Raw genomic sequence first — 25,598 nt, 5'->3', positions numbered from 1 at the left:
GCGAGCCCCTGCTATGCACAGGTGCAGTGCCGCGCGCAGGGCTGGGAGGCTGATGGAGGAAGCCCTTGAGGTTCTGGCCCAGGGCATGTCCACCCAGCGAGCAGCAGAACCCCAGGGCCCTTCCTGAAGGTGACAGGGGTGGCAGACGGCCATGAGGGGGGGTCATCGCCAAGCCCCAGAGGTGGACCACTTGACCCAGGATGGGCGGGGCTGCTGAAGCTAGCTCCCCTGCGTGGCGCTCGAGGGGAGGGGCAAACTCGGGCAAACAAGAGAGAGGAGTGAGTGTGGTCTTTCTTATTTTCACTTTTACAAACCCCCTGCAGTGTCGAAAGTAGGAAGGGAGCCCGTACTGGGCACCTTCCCACCCTCACCGCCCTTCCCTCTAGGTCCTGGGATCCCTCCCTCTGGCCTGCTCCTGATCCAACAGACCTGGTACCTGCTCCTGATCCCAGGCCCTAGCCTGCCGTCTAGACCTGGGGCTGGGGGGCCCTTCATAGAAACACCTGAGAGCAGATGTTGGGTGAATGAATGAATGAGTCATGGCATGGAGAGGACAGCACCCAGGATGTGACCTCCCCAATCGGAGCCCCTGCCACCCACTCCTTGTTCTTTGAAAGCCTGGTCTGTACATCCTCCTTGGCCTGGGGTGGGGAGGGCAGGTAAACCTCTCATTTATTCATTCACTCAACAAACACCCAACAGCCTACCCAGTAGTAAATGGGAAAGAGCCTGGGGTGGTGGTGGGGGAGGGGCACTGCACAAACTGTTAAGTCTCCAGAGAGACCTTGCTGGTCCAAGGCCCCATTCCCTCCCTCGGATCTGCAAAGGCCCTGTGGCCTCCAGGAGTCAGCATCTTTGGGCAGCAGAGACCTTGCAGCCCCTTCCCCCCGCCTCCCTGGGGGCGCTCCTTATGCTCTGGGGAGGAAGCAGTTACCACCAGAAGCACAGAAACGAGGTGGGGGCTGCTCCTGGGGGGCCCAGTTGCTGAAGGGTCCGACTCTTTTTGCTTTCAGCTGAGGGCTCGACCTCAAGGTGGTGGGATCCCAGCCCTGCGTCCGGCCGGTGCTGGGTACGGAGCCTACTTGAGATTCTCGCTCTCCCTCTGCCTTCCTCCAAACAAAAACAAAAACACAGAACCTGCGCCACTGGTTTAGCAAACAACTACCTGTTTGTGGAAGAGAAAGTCAAACAGTCACAAGAAGGACCTCGGGGGACACAACAGCGGCTGGGGCCCCAACTCGGCCAACATTCCCCTCAAGGGCCTCCCGGGATCCAGAGGGTAAGCAGTCCTCGGCAGCGATGGCCCAGGACGCCTCAGAGGTAGAGACTGCCTCCAGACCTAGGACACTCCAGCACCTGCCCCCTCCACTGGGTCATTTCTGGCTTCATTTTGCATTTTAAATGAACTAAAAGTAGAGACCTGAACAGCCCCAGCCCTTCCACCCCCAAGAGGCACAATGATCCACAAAAGCCTGACTTCATCCCTGGGTGCTGTGCACAGAGCATGCCCTGGGAGCAGCGGACAGGCACACATGCTGGGTGGGCGGCCACCCTCTCAGACCCCCCCCCCGATTCACAGCCCTGCCAGGGCGAGGCACGGTGGCGCCCTGGGTCTCCTCACCCCCACCCTGCCCCCCACGGGCCAGCCAGGCGGCTTCACTCACAGGACTGGGGTATCACCTCCCCCATGACGGCGCCCCTGGGGAGCCAGGCCACCCAGGATCTGCGTCTGCATCTCTAGGCCCGGGACAGCTCAGGCACTGGAGGTGGTCCTCAGCAAGTCGGACAAGGATGTGCTCCTGCTCTCTCGCTCAGCGGCGGGTCCTGACCACCAGGCTTACCTGGCACTAAGACCACCACCAGATGCCACACGAACTAAAATCCATACAAACATTTATTCTGTCCCTGCCTCGGGTTGGGGAAGAAGGGCTCAGGGCCCTGGGAGGCTGCAGGCCTTTACAGACAGCCCCTGGGGAGGATGAGGCTCCGGCGGGAAGACAGGGTCCAGAGGCTGAGGCGCCCTGAAGGGGTCCGGAAGGCGAGGCCCTGGGGGGGGGAGTGGCGGGGGGTGGGGGCTGGCTTGGTTCCCAGAGGTCATGGAGTCCAGTTCCCACCCGTCCGGCCCAGGCCAGGCTGGACTCTTGGTCCTGGTGGCTGCCCAAGTGCCAGCTTGTCGGCCCCCGGCCCCCCAACTTCTCCCCCTCCCCCAACAGGGAAGGCAGCACCAGGGTCTTGCGTCTCCGGGTAGGGAAAAGACAACTGTGCGAGTCGCCAGGTTTAAGTTACAAATAATAAAAATAACAATACAAAATAAAAAAACCCCTGTCTCGAACACACCCACGAAAAGCCTGCCCGGCCGGAGAGCCAGGAGGCCTGGCTGCCAGGGACGCAGCGGGCCCGGGGGCCGGGGGGAGCGGGGAACGTCTGTCCGGCCTCCTCGGGGAGTCAGCAGCAGTCTCCAGAGGACACAAGGCAGGGGCGGCGCAGGGGGCCGGGTGGGGGGCAGGGCTCCAGGTGGTCTCCGTGCCGCCGGCTCGTCCCGCTCTCTCTGTTTCCATGTCTTGGCGACGTGGACAGGGTTAGCTCTCGAGATTTATTGCACTGTTTTGGAAGAGGCTGGGGCAGAGGCCGGGCCGGGCCGGGGCCGCGGGGAAGGCGGGCGGGCGGCAGCGGTCACCGCTTGGTCTTGGCGTCTTCTCGGATCTTCCAGATGACCAGGTGCATGCAGGCGCTGGCGTCCTCGCTGGAGCTGTGCCCGTCCACTATGGGGCGCGGGGGGCGGTGCGTCAGGGTGGGCGCCCCCCGGCTCGGCCCTTCCCCCAACCGCCCGCCGGCTCACCGTTGTCCTGGATGATCTGTCTGAGGTAGTCGGCCATGAGGTTCCGCAGGGAGCGCTTGTACGGGAGGCCCAGGCGGTGCGGGAAGAGCACGGACGTGTCCACCACAGTGCTGTGGATGACCTGTGGGCAGGCGGCCGGGCACACACACCACGGGGGCCCGGGCAGGAAGGGGCCCCACAGGACCGCCCAGCCGCCACCCCCCACCGTGCTGAGCGCCCGGGGCCCAGGACAGCCCCAGCTACCCTCCCAGACCCTTGGCGAGCGCGGCCCGGGGCGGGCAGTACCTTCAGGGCCAGCAGGTCGCTCTCCAGGCTGTGTCCAATGAGAACGGTGTCGGCACTGAACATGCTCAGCAGGACGGCCTGGACGTCCCGGAGCGAGATGCTCGTGTTGGCGAGGTCGGCCGCCGTCACCCCTGAAAACCTGCAGCGGGCCGAGTTGGGGCCTGAGGGTCGCGACGGAGGGTTCCGGGCTGCCCAAGCCAGGGGCGGGGAGAGGGGCAGGGCAGCGGGGCCTCACCTGGTGTTGTAGTCCACAATCTCGTTGTCCGGCTTGACGAAGGTGTCGTACACCACGTGCATGTCCGTGTCCACTACCGTGACGCGCGTCAGCTCCAGGCCGTACGTGGTGTAGGACTGCGCGGCCGGGAGGCTCGTGTGACAACGCGCCCGCCCCGCCCCGCCCCCCGGGGGAGCTCCCGGGGTTGCTCTGGGAGCCTGAGCCGTCGAGAACCCGGGGTGCCCTCACGAAGCCCCAGCAGCCCCCTGCACGCCAGGCCGGGGGTATGGCGGCGCCGCTCCGCGCACCTGGGGCGAGCCGAGGGCCGCGGCCAGAGCCCCTCGTGGCGGTGTGGGAAACGGCCGCTCTCCCGTGCCGAGCCACCGGGGAGGGGCACCCGCCGTGGCCACGCTCTTCCCTCACCTGCTCTGTCCTGGGACCCACGCCGGCTTCAGGCTGCAGACGCGGGCGCCAGGCGGCCGAGCACGCGCAACTCACCATTTCACAGTCGAGGGCGAAGATCCCGGGGTGAGCGTCTTCCGGAAGTTCTTTATCGAAAGTCTTGACAAAGCCCGCGAGGTTCTCCTTGCGGCCGTCCTGCACGTGTTGCTGCGGGCGGCGGGGGGAGGCCGCTGAGGGCGGCGGACGCCCCGCTCCTTCCAAGGCCGCCGTCAGAGGCACACGGGTCGAAGGACAGGAAAGGGGGTCAGGGCTCCGGCGCGGGCGGCCCCTTATTTGCGGCCGGGCCGCGGCCGCTCCCCACAGGGGAGCACCGAGCGGGGGCCGCGAGTCCTACCTTGGCGACCTGACAGCCAGTGGAGCCGATGGCGGCTGAGCAGCACGTGTACTGGGTCTCCCAGCCGCCGGCCACTGGAAGAGAGGGGCGGTCAGGGCCGGGCCCCGGCAGCCCAGCAGGCGCCTCCTCCACGCGCGCACCAGGGGGACCCCCGACAGGCCCGGGCCTTTCCAGCCTCCTTCCCGGGGGCCTCACCCCGGTTCCGGCGGAGCCGCCCCCAGTGGTAGTAGCACTCCTCCTCACGCACGCAGCGGCCGGACGCAGACACGAGGTACTCGGTGCCACAGCGGCAGCAGATCCGGCAGGACGCTGCGGGCGGGCGGGGGTGGGGGCTGGGTGCAGGCGTCAGGCCCCTGACTGCCCCTCCGCCCAGAGGCCGCTCCGCCCGCCGCCCCCACCCACCCCCGGCACGGGTGCTCGGGGCCACTCACAGTCCTTGGGCTTCTTCTCCTCGGCCGTGAAGAGGACGGCCCCCCCCGGCCGCTCGGGGTGAGGGAAGGGGTAGCCGTTCTCTTTGAGCTGGTCCTCGGTGAGCAGATACTCCTTGAGGCGGCCATACAGGGCGGCCCCTGGGGATGGCCGGGACCGGTGGTCAGCCCACAGCAAGGCCGGGAGGGCCAGGCAGGTGAGCAGGGGCGGGCCTGGCGGGGGGTGGGGCAGAAGTGCCGGCACCGTGGCCGCGGCTGAGCGCCCGGGACGGCCTGGCTGGGCCGCAGGAGGGACTGGGCTCACCTTTCAGGTCCTCCACTCGGGGGCTGCTCGGGCGGCTGAGCGAGAAGCTGGTCTTGGTGGCCAATTTGCCCCCCAGCACCATCTCATGGGACACAAGCCTCCGGCCACTGGTTTCTGTAGGTGGAGGGAGGGCAAACTGGGCTCAGACTCCCGAGGGCACTCCGTCTTCCGGGGGGCCTGTCAGAAGAGGCCTGACTGCCCGTGACCTGGGGGCGGCCCTCCTGCCCCACCTTAACTCGGGGACCAGCTGCTGGTGGCAGTCCTAGGGGACGGGGGAGACCTACGGGCCTCCAGAGGCTCCGTGGGCCCTGCGCAGGGGGAGCTGTGGGGGGCGGAGGTGGGAGCGGGAGAGCAGGGAAGCGAGCGCACGGATGGCTTAATGGGCCTCCGAGAGGCAGGGGGGCTCCCGGAGCTGACACACAGCAGGCCCAGCTTCGCCCCTGAAGAGGCCGCCCACCAGCGGGGCCCTCAGCCCGGAGCCGCTCGCTGCAGAGGGCTGTCAACGGCAAGGAGAGGCGGTAGCGCGGGCCCGTGGCCCCGGCCGTCTCCGCAGAAACCCGCTGCCCAGAGCTGCACCCGCCACCGGCCCCTCCCACGGCCTCTCCAGGGGCGGTGTCCGGTGCTCCGGGCGGCAGAGAGCCGGCCAGCGTCCCACACCCCGGCCCTGGGCCCCGCGCTGCAGGCGCAAGCCTGACCCTTGCAGACACAAGCGCCCGGCCGCCCGGCGCCCCCGGCCCGACCTACTGGTGAGCCCGGGCGCGGAGCTGGGGACCAGGCCCCGCAGCTTCTTCAGTGTGTTCACGGCCACGTTCAGATAGATGTTCTTGCTGGGGCTGCGGTCGTAGGCCACCTTCTCCTCGTTCAGCGCCTGGCCACGGACACACAGCTCAGGCCTGGGCTCCCGGGCTTGGGGCCCAGCAGCCGCCCCTCGGCCCCGGCCCCGGCCCCCTGCCAGGCTCGCGCACCTTCTCTATGGCTTCCTGGTTCGAGGAGCAGAACTTGAGGCACTCCTCAATGAACAGGTTGAGATACCGTTGGCGGATGACCGTGGGGACTTTGCCCCCAAACTCTTTCGGGATAATGGGCTTCTTTAAACTCTAGGGAAGACACAGATCTGTCGGGAGATGGCGTGTCCCCACCTGGTCCTCTGATGCATTTCTCAGAATCCCCAGGGCGTCGCACACGCAGTGGACCCTGCCGGACCCTCTGGGCTCCGGTGACCAAGAGGGTGGCCGCTGGTTCGCGGTGCCAACGGATGACGCTGGCAGTGGGGACGAGGGGGGAGACTGAGGCCAGGTGAGGGCGGGGCACAGGGCACTGCGCCGCACCCCCTGCCCAGTGCCTCTGAACCAGGCGGGGGGTGGGGGGAGGCTCCCGCAGGGCGGGCAGCGGCCCGCTCACCTGTAAGGACGGGCTGTGGGCGACGCGCTTGGGGGTGACAGTGGTGGTGGTCTTGGACGCCATGCCTGACAACGTGCGCGCCTTCAGGGGCTGGCTGCCCGACTCGGGGCCATCGGCAGGCTGGCTGCTGCTGGCGGCGAGGGCCCTCTTGGCACCTGTGGGGGCTGGCGGAGCACAGGGGGCGTGAGCACAGGAGGACAGCACGCCCATCACCGAGCTGCAGAGCACCAGGCAGCCGCGGTCCTTCAGCGTCAGCAGGACGTGCATCTCGGAGCACAGGGGGAAGGGCCGGGCTGCGGGGCACGGGCTGTGGAAGGACATTAGGCTCTATCTGCTTCCGGGCAAATCCATGGAGAAGGGGGAAACGCAAACGGGGCTCTGGAGGCCGGCTCAGGCAACGTCGCCGCCGGGGTGGTCCGGCGAGTGGCAGGCCACGCGGGGAGCCTCTGCCACATGTTCCGGCCCCCGACTCTGAGGCGTTGACTATGAGGGGGACAGGCCCTGACTCCTGGGCGGAGGACCAGAGGGTATGGGACACCCCCGGCCCGGTCACTGTGACCAGCGGGCCTGCCCACCGCCGCCTGTGTGTTCTGCTGCTCCCTTTGATGAGGTCACAAACCAAACAGTCTCCCGCCCCCCACCCACGGAGGGGGGCACCCGCCTGCAGGGCCGTTTCCGAGGGCTGCAGGCAGATGGTGCGGGCGTGCGTGTGCTCGGGGCCTCGGACCAGCCCTGCTCCCGGGCCCGGCCGCGACGGGAGAATGGGAACGGATGAGGACAGCAGGGGGCCCGGGGGCCCAGGCACTCGGGAAGGACACTGGCAGCACCAGCCGGCTGTGGCCCATCCCACAGCAGGGTCTGCCTCTGCCAGCTTGAGCGGAGAACACGCACTTCCCAGGGACGGCAAGTCTGCTCCCGGGTTCACTGAGACAGAAACGCCGCAGGGGCACGCGGGCTTGTGACAAAGGAAAGCCGGCACCGGGCAGGACTCCCAAGACCTCAGGTGGGTCCCACTGCCACTCAGGGAGGCGCCCCCGTGCCTCCGAATGCCAGGCCCCCTGCCCCAGCGCGCATGGCGAGGCCCACGTGCCAGGACCAAGTGCGCAGCTCGGCCGCGGGCAGCAGCTGGGTTTGAGCCGCCGCCCGGGCCCCTCATGGTTCAGGGCCCTCGCCCTTGGCCGCAGCTACAGACCTTGAGCCGACAGCTCTCACCATCGGGTCCTAACTGGGGAGCTCAGGGTGGGGACGCATCAGAACGCGCGCAGCTTATCCTGAAGAAGGCTCCAGGAACCAGGGAGAGGCCGGGCTGGCTACGGGTACCTGCGTTCACAGACCCACCTCGCGGGGCCGCCCTCGGGCCCGGTTCCTCAAGGGGGTGTCGGAACCAGCAGCGAGGGAATCCCCCGGGAGCCGGTCAGACAGCAAGGGCCTCCCCCCGAGAAGCGCACTCCGCATCTGGACAAGGCCCCCTGAGGCCCCTCCAGACACCGCTGAACCAGAGACACCCACTGAGCGTCCCGCCCGTCCGACCACAGAGCCGTGACCCGGCTTCCCGAGTGCGGAGCGCACCCCGCAGAGCAGGGGACGGTACCAGACCGCCCCCGAGGCCTCCAGACCAGAGGAGAGCCTGCAGTCCCACCGCACACACAACCCCACGGCCAGCTCCCTGTTCCTGGCATGGCCGTCTAGGGCTCAGTGCCCACACTCAGACCGGCCCCCAGGAGGCTAGCGGCCTCCGATACCCGAGAAGCCCGGGGGAGGCAAGGACACAAAGACCAGGGGCAGGGACAGAGGGAGAATCCCAGGGAGACCTCTGGCTCGGGGCCCCAGAGGAGGCTCTGGGTCTGTGAGCTGGACAAGGGATGGGAGGCAGGCAGCCCTCAGACCCTCTACCAGCACCAACGCCAGGAAAGGCCCAGGGCCACTGGGCGCATCATTACGCCTGACCGCTAACGGTCGGAGAGACCTTTACCCCCATCTCCCAGGAAAGCACACTGAGGCCCCCGCTGAGCCCTGCTCAAGGCCACCAGAAGCGGAGAAGCGGAGCCTTGGGCCCCTCCCACCGCGCAGAGCCACTGTGCCCTGGGACTCACCGGCAGCCAGGCGGGGGTTGGGGACATGCGCGATCCTCCTCTTCTCGCCAGGGGCTGAGATGTGGACAGAGGAGGGCTTCTCCGCCAGCTGCTGGGGGGCCTGCAGCCAGCTGGCCGAGTCCCGCTGGGCCTGCTGGGCCCGCCGATAGCACACCTCCTGGGCGGTGGGAGGCCGGGCGGGGGGAGCTGGGCCTCTCCTCACGGGCTCCGCCTGGGTGACGACAAACCCCAGGGAGCGGCTGTAGGCTGGGGGCACCCAGACAAGATCGCGCGGGGCGAACACCTGGCGGCACGGCCAAGGGCAGGAAGGCACTGGCTCCGGGGCCTGGGTACAGCCGGCGACCCTGGGGCCTTCTTCTGAGCCCTTAGATACCCAGGCGGGAACCAAGGAGCTCAGCATGTTAGGCCTCAAATTCATGTCTCCGAGTCCCGGAGCGGGTCACCTCGTGGCCCTGCCCGCTTGGCTTCTGCCTTCAGAATGCCCAGGCCGTGCCTCTGGCCCTGATAACAGGCACACCCGCTCGTGGGGGGAGTCCCCGCGCCCGTCCAATCCGGCCGGCTCCAGTCCTCTCCAGTGTCCAGCTTCACCCGGGGAGGGGCCCAGGGACGGACCCCGGGAGCCCGGCCTGGAGCCCCACCCTCCGCCCCGACCTCCCGCCGGCTGGCTCGCCTTGGCCACCAGCAGCCGTTCCTGTCTTCACAGCGGAAACCAGGGCTCAGAAAGGTCGGGCCACTTCTCTGGGATCACACAGCACATCCCCCAGCCAGCACCAGGCTGGGCTGTGTGACCCCACTGGAGGACGGCCACTCCAGGGCCACCCGTCACTTCACCCTCCCTGCCCCGTGGAAACACGGGGGTCTGGTTTCTGCACACAGAGGCCTCTTCTCTCCTGCCGACCTCTACTCAGCACCCAAAAGCAGATGCTCACCTCCTTGCCTTGCTTGGCGAGATGAGAAATTCTCCTCTTCTGCCCAGGGAACAGAGTGGTCAGCCCCGAATGCCCCTTGTCTTCGATCTTCTCTTCCTTGGGGGTCTGAAACACATACCCGCCCCTCAGCGAAGCTCCACCCCTCGGGCCCCAGCCCCCCAACACCACTTCAGCTCCCAGACCTCCAGGATTGAGGGTGGGGGGAGGGGGGTGGAGGCAGTGACGCACTCAACGGAGGGGCTCCCAGGGCTTGAGATACAACGTGGGGCCCTCACCGCCAAGCCCTGCCGGCTCACAGGGGAGGAAACAGGTTCCCCAGCACATCGCCTGCAGACATACCCCAGCCCAAGGGTGACGCGGGCCTTGGCCAAAAGGGTCTCCGGCCCAGACCACTGCCTCCTGCTCCCCTCCCTCGCCCACTCACAGGGGCAGCTCAGAAACACAGGAACCAGGCAGAGAAATCTACGGGGCACCACCTCAAAGGTCTGTAAGCAGAGCAGGGCAGGAGAAGAGCGGGCGGCCCGAACAGAACCTCGCCACCCTCCCAGAAGCCGAGTTTCAGCTTTGCGGAAAGCAAGCTCCCCCTGGCGGCCGGCATGGGGACACGTGCCAGCCAACCCAGAAAGGCGGGGGGGCCGGGTCGGGTTTGGGGGATGGAGGAGAGGGAGGGAGAGGTGGGTGACACACAGCCCAGCCCTGCCTGGTCTCTGTGCATCTCAGAACGCCGCTCCGGGAGCCTGCTGGGTGGCCTTAAGCCTGCTCCGAGTGGACAAGGCGGGGAACGGGGAAGGGGGGCAGCGGGCAGGCCCCCGGGGGGGGGAGGCTCACCTGCCGGGCCAGCCGGCCCCTGTCCTCCGTCTTGACGCTGGTGGACTCGTTGAAGATGCGCAGACACTCCTCCATGGGGTCCGAGTCAAAGTCGACCTCCTTCTCCAGGGCGGAGTAGTCCACACCCCCGCCTGGCCCAGAGGAGGACGAGGACGAGGAGCATGAGGAGGGAGAGGCAGGGGCAGGCCTGGTGGGTGGGGGGGCCTTGAGGCGCTTGCGCGGGCCCCGAGCGGCCGAGCCGCCCAGGCTGCTGTCGGAGTCCGAGTCCGAGTCCGAGTCCGAGTCGGAGGTGGAGCTGAGGCGGGGCGGGGCGGCGGGGGGCGCCGCGGGTCCCGGGCCCTCATCCTCGCTCTCGTCCCCAAAGAGGTCTGCGTGGCTCAGGGCCCGCTTCTGCAGCTTCGGGGCATCCCGGGGGGGCCCCTCGTCCAGGGAGCGGGCCTTCCGCTCGGCCAGCTTGCCCGACGCGGTCTTCCCGCCGGTCCTGTTTGGCAGCTGGGGGACACCCCCACGGTCAGGCCGGCTTTTCCCTGAGCTGGCCACCAGGGTGGCCGAAGATGGCTTTTTCTTGGTCCCTTCGGGCGGTTCGGTCCTATGCCGGGGGCCGCCAGCCTGTGGGCCCTTCCGGTCTGCACAGGGCTTCCCGGCCGGCCTCCCGCGCTCTCCGTCTCTGCCCCTGTCCTTCTTCCGGACGCCGTCCTTGTGGCTGGGGGCGGGCGCTGCCCCACTCTTCTTCTTGGGTTTTCCCTGCTTGGAGCCACTGGGCTCCTGGGAGGCCCTGGCCGGAGAGCCGGGCTTGGCCACGGGCGTCCCCCCAGGGTCCTTGGGGGGCTGCCCGAGGTCCTCCACGTCATACTGCACCGCCATCTCCTTGGTCTCCCGCGGGCCGCCCTCCTCGGCGTCCTGGCCCTCCCTGGAGCCTGACTGCCCGGGGGCCTTGCTCTCAGGGCCCGCGTGAGCTCTCGGGGGGCTGCTGGTGACAGGCACAACGGCCGGGGTTGCGGCGGCATCGTCATCAGAGTCTGAAAACCTGGCATCGCAGCCGGCAAAGGGGTCGCAGGGTTTCTTGAGGGCAGGTGTGTAGGGCTCGCTGCCCCGGGAGCCCCTGGGCCTTTTGGGGGCCCTGTCGTCCTTGGAGCTGGCCCTGCTGAGCAGCCGGGCGGAGAAGTTGGACAGTGGGTCATACTCCAGGTCCGTGGACGGCTTGGAGTCGTCCAGCACGTACTTGCTGCTGGGGACGGGGCGGCCGTGTCGCTGGGGCTGGCTCACAGCCTTGGGGACGTACTCCAGGGTGCCACCGCCCCCCCCACCTCGGCCCTGCGCCCGACCCAGACAGGCCAGCGAGTACTTGCTACCTGCCTCGGCGGCGGCAGCCACAGGACTGGGCTGGTAGCTGGCGTCGGGGCCCAGCAGGCCGCGGCGGCCACCGGGGTTGTAATCCAAGGACAGCGGGAAGGCGTCCTCGTCCAGGCCGGCGGTGGGGCAGGCGGCAGGGCCACGGGGCGCCACGGCGGGGGCCTCGGCGGCGCTGTGCTCGCGGGCCGCCTCCAGGAGCTGCTGGTACCTCCGCTGCTCAAGCTCCACCTCCGAGCGCACGGCCTCGATGGCCTGGTTGACCAGCTCCAGCTCCAGGATGTCCGAGCGGGGCTCGTCCCCCCGGCCCGGCGCTCCATTCTCCCTCTGCACGGGGGGCTTGGGCAGCTCGGGGTTGTACGGATCGTAACCGAGCCCTGAAAGGGGAAGCGGGAGGAGAGAGCGGTGAGCGGCCGCTCCGGCCCCGCGCGCGCGAGCCCAGCCGGCCACGGCCTCGGTCTGTGCCTCAGCCCTGACGCCGCGGCCGAGGGCCACGAACCAGCACAGAACCAGGACCCGCTGGGGGGCTGGGCCTCCGGCAAACCCCCAGAGAGGTTCTGCCAACAGCCAAAGGCTCCAGAGTGCGCCCCACCCCCGTCCGCAGGCAGGCGGAGTGAGGAAGCAGAAGTGGGCCCCAGAGGTACGGCCGCTCGGTCCACAGACCTCTCGGCCAAGGTCGTGGAACTGGCACGAGGGAGGAGATGGGCCGGACAAGTGCCATCGGGAGCTGGGGTGCGGAGGCGAGTCCGCGGGCCCGGCCCAGGGTGAAGCCGTAGCACGTACTTCCTCCCGCAGCGCGGGGCCGGCCAGTAGGCAAGGCACAGACCCAGCCGGCGTGGGGCAGGACGTGCACCGCAGAGTCAGGGCCTGGGGGACGGGGAGCAGAGGGCCACCCTGGAAGGGTCCCCTGTAGGGCTCCCTGCAGATGCCCGGACAACACGGACGCTCACGGCGAGGGAGCCCCACAATGCTTTTCAGGGAAAGGTGAGGCAGAAGAATGCCATCCAAGCCACGGTCCCGTGGTGGGGAAAAGAAAAAGCATGGTGTGTTCAAATCACAGTCTGAGGACACCGAGTGCGGTGCGGCCAAGTTTACATCCAAGATTTTATTTATTTGACCGAGATCACAAGTAGGCAGAGAGGCAGGCGAAGGGGCAGGGGGAAGCAGGCTCCCCTTGGAGCACAGAGCCCGATGTGGGGCTCGATCCCAAGACCCTGAGACCATGACCTGAGCCGAAGACAGAGGCTTTTAACCCACTGAGCCCCCCAGGCACCACAAGCTTACATCCTCTTCATGTTTTTTAAAAGTTTACGATTATTGTTTATTTTAGTACCCTCCACAGCCAACCGGGAGCTTGAACTCCTGACCCCAACATTGGGGGTCACACGCTCTTCCCACGGAGCCGTCCTGGTGTCCCAACCTCGTGAGGTTCACAGGTGAAGAGTCCGCCGCGCCGGCAGCTGCGGGACAGAGAACCGGCTCCAGGCCCCGAGGTCCAGCCCGGCACAAGCAAACCGCCGCTGTGCGCAGGAAGCTCCTGGCCGCTCTCACGCCCAGACAGGAGCACAGACGCTACATAAACGCTGAGCCAACCAAGCCCGACGTCCCCAGAAAGAGATGACACACAAACACAGCGCGGGCGAGCACTCGGAATCCCGAGTTCCTCACCGGGAGCCGGCGGAGCGGCGCCCGAGCGGGTGGGTCGGCTGAGCGGCGGCCTGCTGCGCAGGTCCTGACCCGGGCTCCCGGGATCGAGCCCCGCCTCGGGCTTCCTTCTCTGCGGGGAGCCTGCTTATTGCTTCTCCCTCTCCCTCCATCCCTGACTCTGCTCATTCTCCCTCGCACATCAATAAACTCTTTAAAAAAAAAAAAAACTTTTTTAAAAAAAAGGAAATCCTATCTGAAATTTTATTTATGTTCCTTTGAAGACTTTATTTATTTGAGAGAGGGAGCGAGTGAGAGCGCAAGTGAGGTAATGGGCAGCGGGAGAAGCAGACCGCCGCTGAGCAGGGGGCCCGACGCGGGGCTCGATCCCAGGTCCCCGGGATCACAGCCTGAGTCAAAGGCAGATGCTTAACCAACTGAGCCACCCAGGCGCGCTCCTATGTGAAATTTTAAAATAAAATAAAATTTAAAAAACCCCTTACATATGAACTTTTCTTCCTAAAGACTCTATTTGACAGAGCAGGAGTTCACGCAGAAGCCGGGGGAGCAGCAGCAGCAGGAGGCGGAGGCGGAGGAAGGTGGCAGCGAGAGCCTGCTGCGGGGCTCAGTCCCAGGACCCCGGGATCACGACCTGAGTCAAAGGCAGACGCTTCACCGACTGAGCCCCCGAGGGACCCACGTAGGAACCTTTCAAATCACTCACCACTAATCCCAGCTGTCCGCCTGGAACTCGTGTAGTGTTGTGTCCCAGCCATATTCAAACAACTTTCTAAAAAGTCTAATCACAGATGACTCTCTAGCACCCCGAAAGCAAACCCGGCCAGACCTCAGGCCCTGTGGTTGGAAAGTAGCAGCGGTTTCTCCCCTGGAGCCGCAGGAAGGGGCCCCCCGGCCACCCGTGGAGTTAGCCCTGGGGACCGGCTCTGGACCTTGGCCCTTCAGAGCCGTCAGAGGATGAGTCCGCGGTCTTAAGGCACCCAGGCCGTGGTGAGGCGCCCCCGCAGCCCCAGCACACTCCAAGCCCCATCACTGAGCTCTCTCTCGCTCCGCCAGCCGTCGGGAGAGGGAGCTGTGCGGGGCCTGTGGCTGGGCCGGGGCTGCCTGGGGCCCGAGGAAGGAAGGGGCCGCGGTGGGCCTGTTGCCTGGCGTTTAACCTGGAATCTCGGCCTGGGTAGTAGTTACAGGAAAGGAAGTGACGCTTCAGACGACCAAGGACACACCAGGACTGCGAGTCAGAGACCGGGAGGAAAGTCAGCGCTCACCGTCACGGAGCTGGGGCGCCAGGGCGCGGTCAGCTCGCGCCCCCGTCGCAGCTGGAAACTCCCAGACATGGGGTGGGGAGCCGGGGGGCAGAATTCACAGCCACCCGGGTCAGAGGCAGAAGCCGCCCTCCCAGCCCACCCTCCCTCACACCCAGCCCAAAGGCAGCAACGGGAGACCCACTCCGGCCCGACGCTGCCTGAGTGAACAGAGGCAGTGCCCTCCCCTCCGAAGTCCTGGCTGCCAGCAGAGAGAGGCCGGGTGGGCCACAAGCTGGGGGGGGCACTGACTGGGCACGTGCACGGAGGGGCTGCGCTGCTGGATCTCAAGGGGGCCTCCGGCCCACCTCATGGGAATACGGCCCCCAGGGCTGCTCACAGATGAATGGGTGGGGTTCTCCCTACCCTTGCCAGGGAGAGGGGCTTCGAACACTACGCACATCCGGGGCACCCAGGGGGCTCCGTTGGTGAGGCGGCCGCCTTCGGCTCAGGTCAGGGTCCTGGGAGGAAGCCCCACATCGGGCTCCCTGCTTGGCGGGGAGCCTGCTTCTCCCTCTGTTCCTCCACCTGCTTGTGTGCTCTCTGTTAAATAAATAAATAACATTTTTTTATAGAATCTTTTTTTTTTAAATATTTTATTTATTTATCTGACAGACAGAGATCACAAGTGTAGGCAGAGAGGCAGGCAGAGAGACAGAGGAGGAAGTAGGCTCCCTGCAGAGCAGAGAGCCCAGTGCGGGTCTCGATCCCAGGACCCCAGGATCATGACCTGAGCTGAAGGCAGAGGCTTTAACCCACTGAGCCACCCAGGCACGCCCAATAAAATCTTTAAAAAAAATTTTTTTTTAATTTTAAAAATGCACATCAGCCAGAAGCCCCTCAACCCTGTTTCAAAGTAATGAGATCGGGGCGCCTGGGTGGCTCAGTGGGTTAAAGCCTCTGCCTTCGGCTCAGGTCATGATCCCAGGGTCCTGGGATCGAGCCCCACATTGGGCTCTCCGCTCAGCAGGGAGCTTGCTAACTCCCTCTCTCTCTGCCTGCCTCTCTGCCTCCTTGTGATCTCTGTCTGTCAAACAAAATCTTTTTTTAAAAAATTAAAAAACAGAAACAAAGAAATTGAGATCAGAGTTCAGACCTCAGGCCACCTCACAGTTCGAAAGGGTTTCCCCCAAGCGGAGGTATGCTTAGGTCGAGACCCCACAGGAGGGACAGAGAAGGGTCTGCGGAGGCCTGAAGGCTGCCTCGTTAACGAACCCCCCTCGTTAACTAGGGGGTGGGGGGACCTGAGGCCAAGGGGCACGGAGGGGGGCTGTCTAGCCTCTTGCGTTGGAGCCTGTATCGGGCATCCAAGGGCAACCCCACTGAGTCCACCCCCACGAGCTTCCAGGCAGCCTGGCCTCTCAGATGGGGAGGGGTCCCGGCAGCTCAGACTCTGAAGCGGGTGCAGCTCCTGGCTAAGTCCAGGCCAGGCTCCCAGTCCCTTGACGTGAGCGTCCCCGAAGCCCTGCCTACGTGGGCTGTCGTCAGCCCCAGCCGGAGGCGGCCTGCCCAGCCACAGAGCAGAAGAAACCACACTCAGTGGGCCTACGAAGGTCAAGGCCAAGCCCCGGCCCCCCTGGGGCCTCAAGTTCCTGGCCGGTACTATGAGACTCCGTCAGCAGCCCAAGGGGCTCCAGGCAGGTCTAGAAGCTTCGAGCACAGCTGCCAAGAACTCCGTTACAGCCTCAGGCTTCAAAGTGAGCACACGGGGCCCAGAGTTCCGCCCACTGAGCCCCAGCCAAGTTACCTAAGGCTTCGGGGAGGGGACCTTCCTAGGATCTAGCCCCCTGCCCTGCCCTGCTTCAGAGGGCCGGGCCATCGGGGGACCTCTCGGAACTGGAGAAGCTCCCCAAGAAAATGTTTTACGAGCTACAGGGCGTTCCCAGGGCACTGCCCACCGACCCGTGGGAGCACGTAGGAAGGCTTCGGGTAGGTGGCACCAAGAAGTCACGACGAAGGGCTGTGGGGCGCCCTGGACACACCTTCTAATTCTCAGGGGATTTATCTGGATGGAAGCCAAGGGGCGGTTCCCTTGAGGGTCTGCACCGAGTAAGCACGCACTTGGTAAACAAGATTAACTAGGCTGTTTTTGCCAAATACCCCTTCCCATACCCACACCAGACCGCAGCCCACCTAGGCCCCACACCCCCCAGGACCTGCCCAGCCGGAAGAGAGAGCTGCCCTCCCCCCAGCTCTGGTGTCCTGCCACTCTCTGACCGCCCGCTTCTGAAACAGGCTTCCAGGACGCCGGACAGCAGGTGGGCTTCCCAGCCCCACAAGAGAAAGCCAAAGCCCCACTGTCCAGGGCCATGGCCCCCTGAGGGCGAGAGCCCACATGGGGCCAGCCGAGAGTTGCTGTGCAGACCACGAGGGGCTGAGAGGGCCACAGACAGGGCAGTGCTGCCTCCCGAGTCCTGGGCAGCCGCCTCCGATCCCTCCCAACCTCCCCTCTGCCGAGCGACTCCCCATCCTGGGCCCCGTCTGTGCGTCTGCGCCCACCGCACCCAGCTCTAGAAAACACGGAGCACCCTCCTACAGAGGCATGCGGGGTTAACAAGACAGCCGAGCACAGAGGCCCCACTGGGGGAGGCCCCCGAGCCCCACCATAAACCCCAGGAGGCGCTCAGGCCCGCCCTCAAGATCGTCCTGCCCCCCCCATCTGCCCATTCCACAGATAAGGAGGCTGGGGGCTCGGAGCCGGGCTGCTCCCTAAGCTTCAGGCAGCTGGCGAGAGGGCTGACCCCAAAGCTCCGTCCTCCCCGCCCGGAAAGCAGTCCTGCCGCTACCAGCCGACCTCGTCTGCCTTCTGAAGGGCTGGCTGTCGCCCCAGCCCTCTCCTACGCTGCCCAAGGTCCAACAACGATAAGGACAGCCGCACTGCGGTCCCACCCGGGCTTCGAGCCCTGATAAGACCCCAGCGGAACTTTCCTCCAACCTGGGGGCAGCCAGAGCCTGGGGACCCTGCACGGGGGCAGCAGGGCGCAGGGAGGAGGCCGTCCCCACAACCCTTGAGATAAGCAGAAAGCCAGGACTAGTTAGCAGAGACTGAAGCCACCCAGGCTCCAGGAGCTGCGGAAGGGGAGGGGAGACACCCTGGTAAGGCCACAGTGGTAGGGCACCGGCTACCCGCCAGCCCTGCCTTGGCTAGGAGGCAGGGCAGGGCCAACTGGGGCTCAGAGGGTCTGAGCACCCACCCCTCACTTTGGGCTTTTCTGGCCAGCCCCAAAAGGGGCCAGAGCAGCCCCCCTCCCAGGGCCGCAGAGGGGCTCGCCATCACTACTCCTCTCTGGGCCCAGAGTCTATTCCTGATCACCTTCCTAGCCACCCCAGGGTAGGATGCCTTCACCCCTACTCCTGGACATCCCAGTGCCCACCGGACAGGCCAGGAGCCTGAAGCTGGGGTTCAAAGTACCTGGCCATCCAGAGCGAGGAGTTCTGGGGCCACCTGGGGCACCCCAGACATCTAGGAAGAAAAGAGCGACAGCCAACAGAAGGGGTACTCAAGAGGGCACAAGGGGGGGCCCTGCTATGCGCCTGATGAGGAGGCTGCTCTGCGCCAAAGGGAGCAGGACCTGGGGTCCACCTCCGCCTCCAGGGCAGGCTGATGCTGGATGGCTCCACACACCAGCTCAAAGCTCTGAGCCCCGGACAGCCTCCCCTCGCTGCCCTCCTCCCCAACCCAACCCCCCCCCCCGCCCCCGCGAAAGCAAGTGCAAGGGCCCCAGCCAGCCCTGAGACCACCACCTGACTGGGCTCTCTCTGGCCATCAAGGACCACACACAAGGGAGCTCCCCCCACCCCCGAGGCCTGATCCCAGGAGGACCAGAATGAGAATGGCCTGGGGGCAGCCAAGGCCCAGCGCCCGGAGCCTGCTGGCAGGGAACCATGGCCCTGAGGGGACCCCGGCTGCGCTGCAAAACCACAGGGAAGCCTCGAAGGCAGGACGAAATCACAAAGAGCGCTCGGAAATACACGCAGCCAAAGGGGTCCTGCCCTCTGCTGCCCTCATCACCAGCGCGTGAGGGCCACCAAGTCGCTGGCACGGTCCCGACACGGAAAACACCGAGGGTCTCTCGCGCTGGCGCTGGTACACTTCCTAGTCCGCAAACGTGGTGGCGGGTGGGAGTCCCGGGGGTCACCTTCCCCCAAGACGGAGGCCTAGGAACACCACAGCATCTCCAGGGTGAAGCGGGGGCGGAGAGAAGGAAAGCCACACCTCTCAAGGCCGGTCACGGAGCCGAGACAGGCGGGGGGCCAGGTGTCCCCCAAGAAGAACCTATGCTCCAAGGCCACACGCGAGCGTCGGTGCCTTTTACCACTACCCACACGTAGGTGCTGGGGGGTGGGGGGACGAGGGAAGGCTTTCCAGGTGGGCCAGCCCCCACCGCTCCTTCACACAGGACCAGATTCCTGCCCAGAGCCCAATGCCCTCTGTCTCCGCAACTCCTCCGGGCAGCCCTCCACGATCCTCCCTGCAGAACCGGTGGGACGAAGTTGCTCAGACAAGCCTGTGCTCTTCCCCAGGTACCCAGTACAATGCCAGGGCACGGGTGCACGGCGAGGGAGGCCCCAGGGCTTTCTGGTCCTCCAGAAAAGGCTTCCAGGAACAGTATACCCCCATCCTTGCTCTTTGACGGTCCCCCGGCCCACTGTGCTAGGGTAGGGGACACAGATCTCTCGGGACAAACAACTGTTTTGTGTGCCCACTACCTGGGAGGGGACAGATCTGGCCTCTAGGACACACAGGCACAAGAATGACCAGGATGCACCTGGAGTGAATGTAGTCCCGTGGCACTCGGACACGCCATCCCTGTCCCCTTCCTGGGCCTTGCCCCCTCCTTGTCCAGCCGCTCCACACGCTGACGGCCTGGCTCCCCTCCACACCCAGGTCGCAAGTGAGCTGGCCGGTTCGTGGAGCGAGCGAGCGAGCGAGTGACGGAAATCCTGACCGCGGGCCCGGGGGCCCCGTGCCTTGAGAGCACCCGCTCCCCTGGACACAGGCCCCTGTGGTGGCCGGAGGAGACAGTCCCTGCGGCACAGACAGCCTCCCGAAGCCACACAGGAAAGCCAAGGGGCCCTGGGCACAGCCCTCCATCGCCGTCTCTGGGCTGGACTGGCCGGACCACGGCAGCCTCGGGACCATCCCAAGTCAGGGACCCCTGCCGGAGCCACTGGGGGCGGCAGCAACTCAAGAGAGCAACGACCCCCTTCCCTCCCACCTCAGTCCCTCCGCACCGCAGGACAGAACATTCCAGGCCTTCCACTGCCCTGTCTCCCAGCCCAATCTCCCAGATTATCATCCCCGTTCCTGCTTCCAGCCCCCAGGCCAACTTCTACTCATCCTTCAAAGCCCAGCTCAGGAATCACCTGCTGGGGGACACTTGCCTGATGTCTGCAAATCCCAGGGCCCACGGCGCTCTCTCCTGGACCCGGGGCCGCATCTGCGCTGGGGGACACCCACCCTAGGCTTCCAGAATGCCCCCCAACCCTGCGCCGTCCCACAGGTGCGCAATGAATTCAGACACACCCAGAAGACACCAGGGCCCAGGTGCACCTGCGCGTGAACACGGGTCCAGGCCCAGCCACGGCTTGTGCAACGGCCAAGCCCCACTCTCAGGGTGCCCGGGTTCTGGGCCCCCCAGCAGCTGCCCACCCCGTTTTCCTCCAGCAAACGAAAGCCACGAGTGGAAGGCAGCTCCCCTGGGCCTGCCCCCAGCCGGCCTGCCGTGGCCAGGCCCTTGGCGCGACCATTGCCAGAAAACCTCTAGCTAGGAAAAGCCACTAGGCCACAGGCCCCCAGATGGCAAGCACGTACACCTGATCCCCCGAAAGGCACCGGCCAAGCACAGCACAGACTCTGGAGGGCGCAGCTCACTGAGGAGCGGAGCTAGGAGACCCTCCAGGACCCCCGGCCTGCAGGCCACCCCAAGGGCTCCCAGCCTCAGTGGCCCGGGCACCTCTTCCCTCTCTTGGCTTCCTTCCCGGCACCCGGCTCTTGCTGTGCGTCAGGCCACAGCACCCGGCCTCCCCACTGCACAGGCCGGCAGAGAGCTGAAGGCTCCCGCAGGCCCGCCGTGGCGGCACCACACGTGGCTCTGTAAAGAGGACCCAGAGCGCAGAGGGAGCGAGCGGACGACAAAGCAGGCCAGAACGTTCCCACGACACCGTCTGTCCACGGAGGGCCCAAGTCATTACCTGTTTTACAGAAGGGCCAAGAGGCACAGGCTGCGATGCTGGCCAGGTGGGGGCCAGGCCCGCCCCGCCCCCCAGGACAGGCTCTTCGCACAACAGAAAGTGAAGCCAGACCGCCTTCCCCTGGGGCGGCACTGCCCTGCCCCGGCTGCAGCCACGGGGCCTGTTCCTCTCCTCGGAGCCCCTGGAGGACTCGGGGTGGGGCACGCTCAAGCAGCCCCTGCTCCCCCGAACCCCGGCAGGCTGTGCCCGCCACCCCTGCCCGGGCCAGGCGCCGAGCGGGCGTCGCGCGCGCACCTGGCAGCAGAGCGCTCCAGCCTGAAACCAACCTGCGGGTATGGGGGAGGGGCGCGTGGGGCGCCCTGGGGTACTGAGCAGCAACCCCAGCCCCCACCCACCCTGTGCCAGGAGCAGCCTCCCCAGACAGCGCCCAGCGTCTCCTGGGGGCGGGACCGCAGGGGAGCCCCACGGCTCTGCTAGCGCGGAGCAAAAACACTTTAAAACCCCAGAGCAGCGGTACGCGTGCGGCTCCCCCCAGGTCAGGGGAAGAGGGCCGCTTGCGGAGGTCTCAGGCCCTCCGGAGGGGCCGCCAGCGGCAGGACGCCGGGGCCAGCGGCCCAGGATGGCCTCTCGCCTCCGCAAACAGAATCCAACGTCATCAGCGCGGCAGGACCACGACGCACAAGAGCCGCAAGGCCTCTTCCGTGGGGCGGGGGGCGAGGGTCTGACGCGGGCGACTCACAAAGCCCCCTTCCTCCGACTGTTCAGGACCAACGAGGTTTTTACAACGAACATGACTCCGAGTCGGACGTTGCTCCGAGTGGTGAGGAAAAGCCTCCGAACAGAGAACGCGGGGGGAGGCCGGCCAGGCCCGGCGTAGGCGCCTCCAGGGCTCTGGGAAGCCCAGGACCTCGCCTCTGAGCCCGGCCCCGCCGACAGCCAGAACCACCCGACAGCAGGACCACCACCAGCGGAAGCGTCTCCTCGGGGAGGCCTGCAAGGCTGGGTCCCTGGGAGCGGCCGCACCTTGGGAGGGGTGGGGGGGCCCTTAAAAAGAAAGTCAGGAGGCCTCCACGAGAAGCAGCGGGTGACACCGGGCGGGGCCCGGGAACGCCCCGGGCAGGGGGTGCTGCCCGCACAGAGCAGGGGGAGGCCGGGGAGGCTGCTCCGTGCTTCCCGGCGCCGGGGACACACCCTCCCACGCCCACGCCCACGCCCCACCCAGAGCGCGACTGGCCCCCACGGCCAGTTTCCACTCTTCCCCCAGCCAGCTTCAGAGCTCCCGGCCCAGACGAAGCCGGAGGCCCAGTGGGTCAGGCTCCAGGCCACGCTGCCCCCCCGCTAGCAAAGGCACCGCGGGCTCCCCGCACACCCTGGCCAGGCCTCCAGACGCGAAAGGCGATGCTGCCCTCTGTGCGGTTTCCTCTCAGGATCTGATCTTTCTCAGTTCAGGAAAGACAAGTCCCCCTACCCGAGTCCCCCCGCCCCCCCGGCCGCCTGCCTTCACTTGTGCCCAGGAAGCGCCGGACGCAGGAGGGCGCCCTTTCCTCCCGTCTCCGAAGACACCAGCAAGCAGCTCACGGGTGCCGGGGTCGGCGGGCCTGCCCCGCGCCATCGTCCCCTGGGGGCTGCCTGTGACCATGGCTGTGCCCCTCCAGCTCCAAGTCCGCGCACAGAGGAAACACATCCCGCCCTCTGCAGGGAAACACTCCTTTCCTGCTCCGTCCCTCCGTGGCCTGACTTCTCTCCACACCACAAAGGGCCCTACCAGGGCAGTGCTGCCCCCCCACCCCCCCCACACACACACACGGTCCTGACCACACCCGCCTTCCAGCCTGTCCTCAGGTCTCGGTGCTCCAGTCCTGCAACTCTGTCCTTCCCAGAACCGCTGTTCCCGGCCAGCCCCAAGGCCAAGCGCTGAGCCCGACACACAGAGGGGGCCCCGCTGTGCATGAGGGACACACACGTACTGGGCAGCAGGCACTGGAGGAAGGTGATGAGTGTGCCAAGGGCCTGACTGCCTAGACTCAATCCCATCTCCCACTTACCGGCCATGTGCACCCGGGAGAGTGGCTCCCCATCTCTGGGCCTCAGTTTCCTCATCTGTAAAATGGGGACAATCATCCCTACCATTCAGAGTTCTAGAGAGCCTGCCGGAGTGTGTGCTGCCACAGCTGGGCAATGCCACACCCGAGTTTGGAGGTGGGAGTCCTGAGGCCCACACCGGGTGGGTGGGCAGTGGGGCTGGGCCTGCAGGGCCGGAAGCAACAGGATCCCCCTGCCCAGCCCCCTCACAGGACTCAGACTCCGTTGAAAGGCTCAAGCGCCCACTGGCCCAAGACCAGAGGTGCTGGGCCTCACAGGGACCCCCACACCCCACCTGCAGGCAGCTCCCACCCAGCACCTTAGCAGCTCTGGAGCTTAAAAATGAGTCCAAGCAAACCTGGCCCAGCCCACCCTTGCCAGAGCACCTCTGCGTGGGCCACGCACACCTGGACTGCTGTAGCCTCTTCCCGCCGGAAAGAAACTTGTCAAAATCTGGAGCAGGGGAAGCTGAAAGGCAGGGAAAGGATGAGGCACCCACTCTCCCCTGGCCTCTTCAGAAGGCAGCAACCCCATCAGCACGGCACAGACAAAGAAACAGAGGCCCCACAGCAAGAAAGAGGCTGAGCTGGGATCTGACCCTGCCCCTTGCAGGGGAGGCAGCGTTCTATCTGAAGCAGGCCTTTCCTTTCCTGCAAAGGAAAACGAAGACCTACTGGGGAAAGGGGCAGGCGGCTGCATCTTTCCCCACGGCAAGCGGGGCACACATCACCAAACGGGTCCCCTTTGAGAAACCAACTGGCCACCTGTGAGGCAGAAAGAAACGTAAAAAGCGACTTACCGTGGGAAGAACACATGAAGGGAGAAATCCCACCCCAGGGTTCAGGCGGCTGGAAGGCAACTCAAGACGTGGGACCAGGTCGAAAGTCAGCGGCATGGGGGTGTGGTCCTGCCCTCTCCCAACGCTTAGTAAACCGTGAGGAACCCAGAAATCAGGGGACTCTTTGCAAAGTGCAACGCACAGTGCCAACAGGTAAGTACACGGACTGAAGACCCTCACCAGGCGAGCCGGGCGCCAACTCCCTCGTGCTCCCCCCACCGCCCGCCGGCCCCCGCTGGAGCCGGGAGTAGAAGGCGCGGATTCCACGGTACCAGCGGGCACGGGTGTGTTTTCTCCTCAACAGCAGGCTCCTGGCGGCCGCACTGAAAGGTCCCGCCGCTCTGCACGCCCCGTGCCCGCCACAGGTGTGGAACCCAGGAGCGCCTGCATCGGGCTGGCCACAGGCGCTGCAGGTGCCCGCGGGCTAAGCAAATTTATGTGACCAATTAGGAAATCCTACTTTCCCTTTCCTGACAAAGTGGAAAACAAGGCCTGTTATCTGACTGCAGCCCGTGCGCCCTTCCTTGGAGGAAGGTGCCGCAGCAATCATTTCTCACGGGGAAAAACACAGACGAAACTTGACACGCGCGGTGCGAGGAGGTCGGGGTCTGACGGAAAGAGGGAGCCAGTCCTGAAGGACAGAGGTCACCGGTGGGAGCCTGGGTTTCCCTCAGAAGCAACGACAGCACTTCATCCTTTCTCCGAGCCTTTCCCCGCGACGCCCCCGTTCCTACGGTCTCAGCTCAAACCCCACCCGCCCTCCAAGAAGCCTGCCTGAGTCCTCCCCGCTTTCACCAAGCCCTGCCACGACAAGGACAATCACCGCGGTGATGCGACGTGCAGTCCGCCGACACCTCCGCGCAACCGAAAGCAGGTAGTGAATTCCTGGAAGCTCCTCCCCCTCCCGTCCCAGTCCCCGGGCATTCACGTACTCCCCGTCCGGTCGCGCCGGACACGCAGTAGGGGCTCCCAAGACCCTCCTAACGGCACTACTGGCGACAGCAGTGGCCGCTCCCGGAGGCGCGGAGGCGGAGAGCAGCGCGGCCACAGACCGGCGCCGCCGCAAGCCCCTGGCGCTGGGGGAGCCCGGACGCGAGGAGAGGCAGGAGCCCAGGGCCCGCCGACCGCTCCCCGAAGCGGAGGCTCGCCGACATCCCGCGCCGTGCACCCGGCCCGGGGGTGGGTGGTCCCGGGCCCGGGCCCGGCTCGGGAGCCGACGCCCACCGGCGTGCGGAGAGCGGCCTGGGCCGAGAACCGGGCGCCGGGACAGCGCCGGCGGCAGAGTCTAGGCTGGGCCGGGGAGCCGAGCCCCGCTCGGGCATTACCTGCTGCGGGGGGCGCCGCTCCGCCGCCGACGAGCGCGCCGGGGCCCCGGGCCCCGCGGTGCCGGAAGTGGCAGTAAGGCCGCCGGCAGGGCCCCCCGGGCGCCCCAGCCCAGTAGGGGCAGTCGATGGCCCTGAAGAAGCCGGTGGAGCGTAGCATGGTCCGTCCCGAAGCGGGACCCCGGCCCGGAGCCGCCCGGGCCCCCGGGCCGCTCACTGGCGCCGCGGTCGCCGCCGCCCGCGCCTCCCGGACCTCGCGGCCGCCATCTTGCTCCGAGGCCCCCCTCAGGCCCCCGGGACGCCGCCGCAAGGGACCTCGGGAGCGGCTGCCCGCGGCGCGCCTGATCAGAGACGCGGGCCCTCGAGGGAGAGCGGCGCGGCGCGGACGCGCGGGCTGGGACCGGCGGCCGCGGGGGGACGTGCAGAGGACGCGGGCGGCCCGGCCTGCAGCCTCCCGGAGCGTCGCCGGCGCCGCCGCCCGGCCCTCCGAGGCGGCGGCACAGCCATCTTGAGCCCGAGGCCCCGACGGCGCCCGAGCTGTCCACCGCGCGCCTGATCGGGGGAAAAAGAAAAAAAAAAATCTCTCAGGACCCAGCGGTCAGTCCCTTGCTTTTAATTGGCCTTTTAGTAGCGCGTTGCCCTGAAGTGCCCCCTGCTGGACGAGGCGAGTCTTGCGGGCGCGTCTTCCCGGGACCCCGGAACCCGCCCGAGTCACCCCTAAACGCACCTGC

At 66.4% G+C, this 25,598-nt stretch overlaps 1 protein-coding gene across 2 annotated transcripts; it reads right to left on the bottom strand.

Annotated features, from left to right (window-relative positions):
• Positions 1-1,876: 1,876 nt before the first annotated feature.
• Positions 1,877-25,093, bottom strand: REXO1 (RNA exonuclease 1 homolog). Of its 2 annotated transcripts, none has more exons than XM_044254654.1 (16): positions 24,871-25,093; positions 10,118-11,844; positions 9,290-9,394; positions 8,361-8,571; positions 6,268-6,431; positions 5,832-5,963; positions 5,611-5,734; positions 4,867-4,980; positions 4,566-4,703; positions 4,330-4,443; positions 4,135-4,208; positions 3,837-3,947; positions 3,360-3,475; positions 3,125-3,263; positions 2,840-2,960; positions 1,877-2,762 (listed from the first exon to the last, which is right to left on the bottom strand). In XM_044254654.1, the coding sequence occupies exons 1-16, from the start codon at positions 25,025-25,027 to the stop codon at positions 2,674-2,676; spliced, it is 3,636 nt and encodes a 1,211-aa protein (XP_044110589.1). In that variant the 5' UTR covers positions 25,028-25,093; the 3' UTR covers positions 1,877-2,673. The 2 variants fall into 2 exon arrangements, with proteins under 2 accessions (XP_044110589.1, XP_044110590.1); XM_044254655.1 differs by lacking the exon at positions 24,871-25,093 and adding an exon at positions 22,671-22,754.
• Between the last annotated feature and the right edge of the window lie 505 nt (positions 25,094-25,598).

This window comes from Neovison vison, chromosome 6 (genome assembly GCF_020171115.1).
Source record: "Neovison vison isolate M4711 chromosome 6, ASM_NN_V1, whole genome shotgun sequence".
NCBI lineage: Eukaryota > Metazoa > Chordata > Mammalia > Carnivora > Mustelidae > Neogale > Neogale vison.
This window is presented reverse-complemented; position numbering and strand designations above follow the sequence as displayed.

Excerpts from the sequence above, each read along its gene's own strand:
- REXO1 (XM_044254654.1), bottom strand. The coding sequence starts at position 25,027 with ATGCTACGCTCCACCGGCTTCTTCAGGGCCATCGACTGCCCCTACTGG. Across the intron at positions 4,209-4,329 it reads GCGGCTCCGCCGGAACCGGG|TGGCCGGCGGCTGGGAGACC; the intron begins GTGAGGCCCCCG and ends CCTCTCTTCCAG. Across the intron at positions 2,763-2,839 it reads ACAGATCATCCAGGACAACG|TGGACGGGCACAGCTCCAGC; the intron begins GTGAGCCGGCGG and ends CGCGCCCCATAG.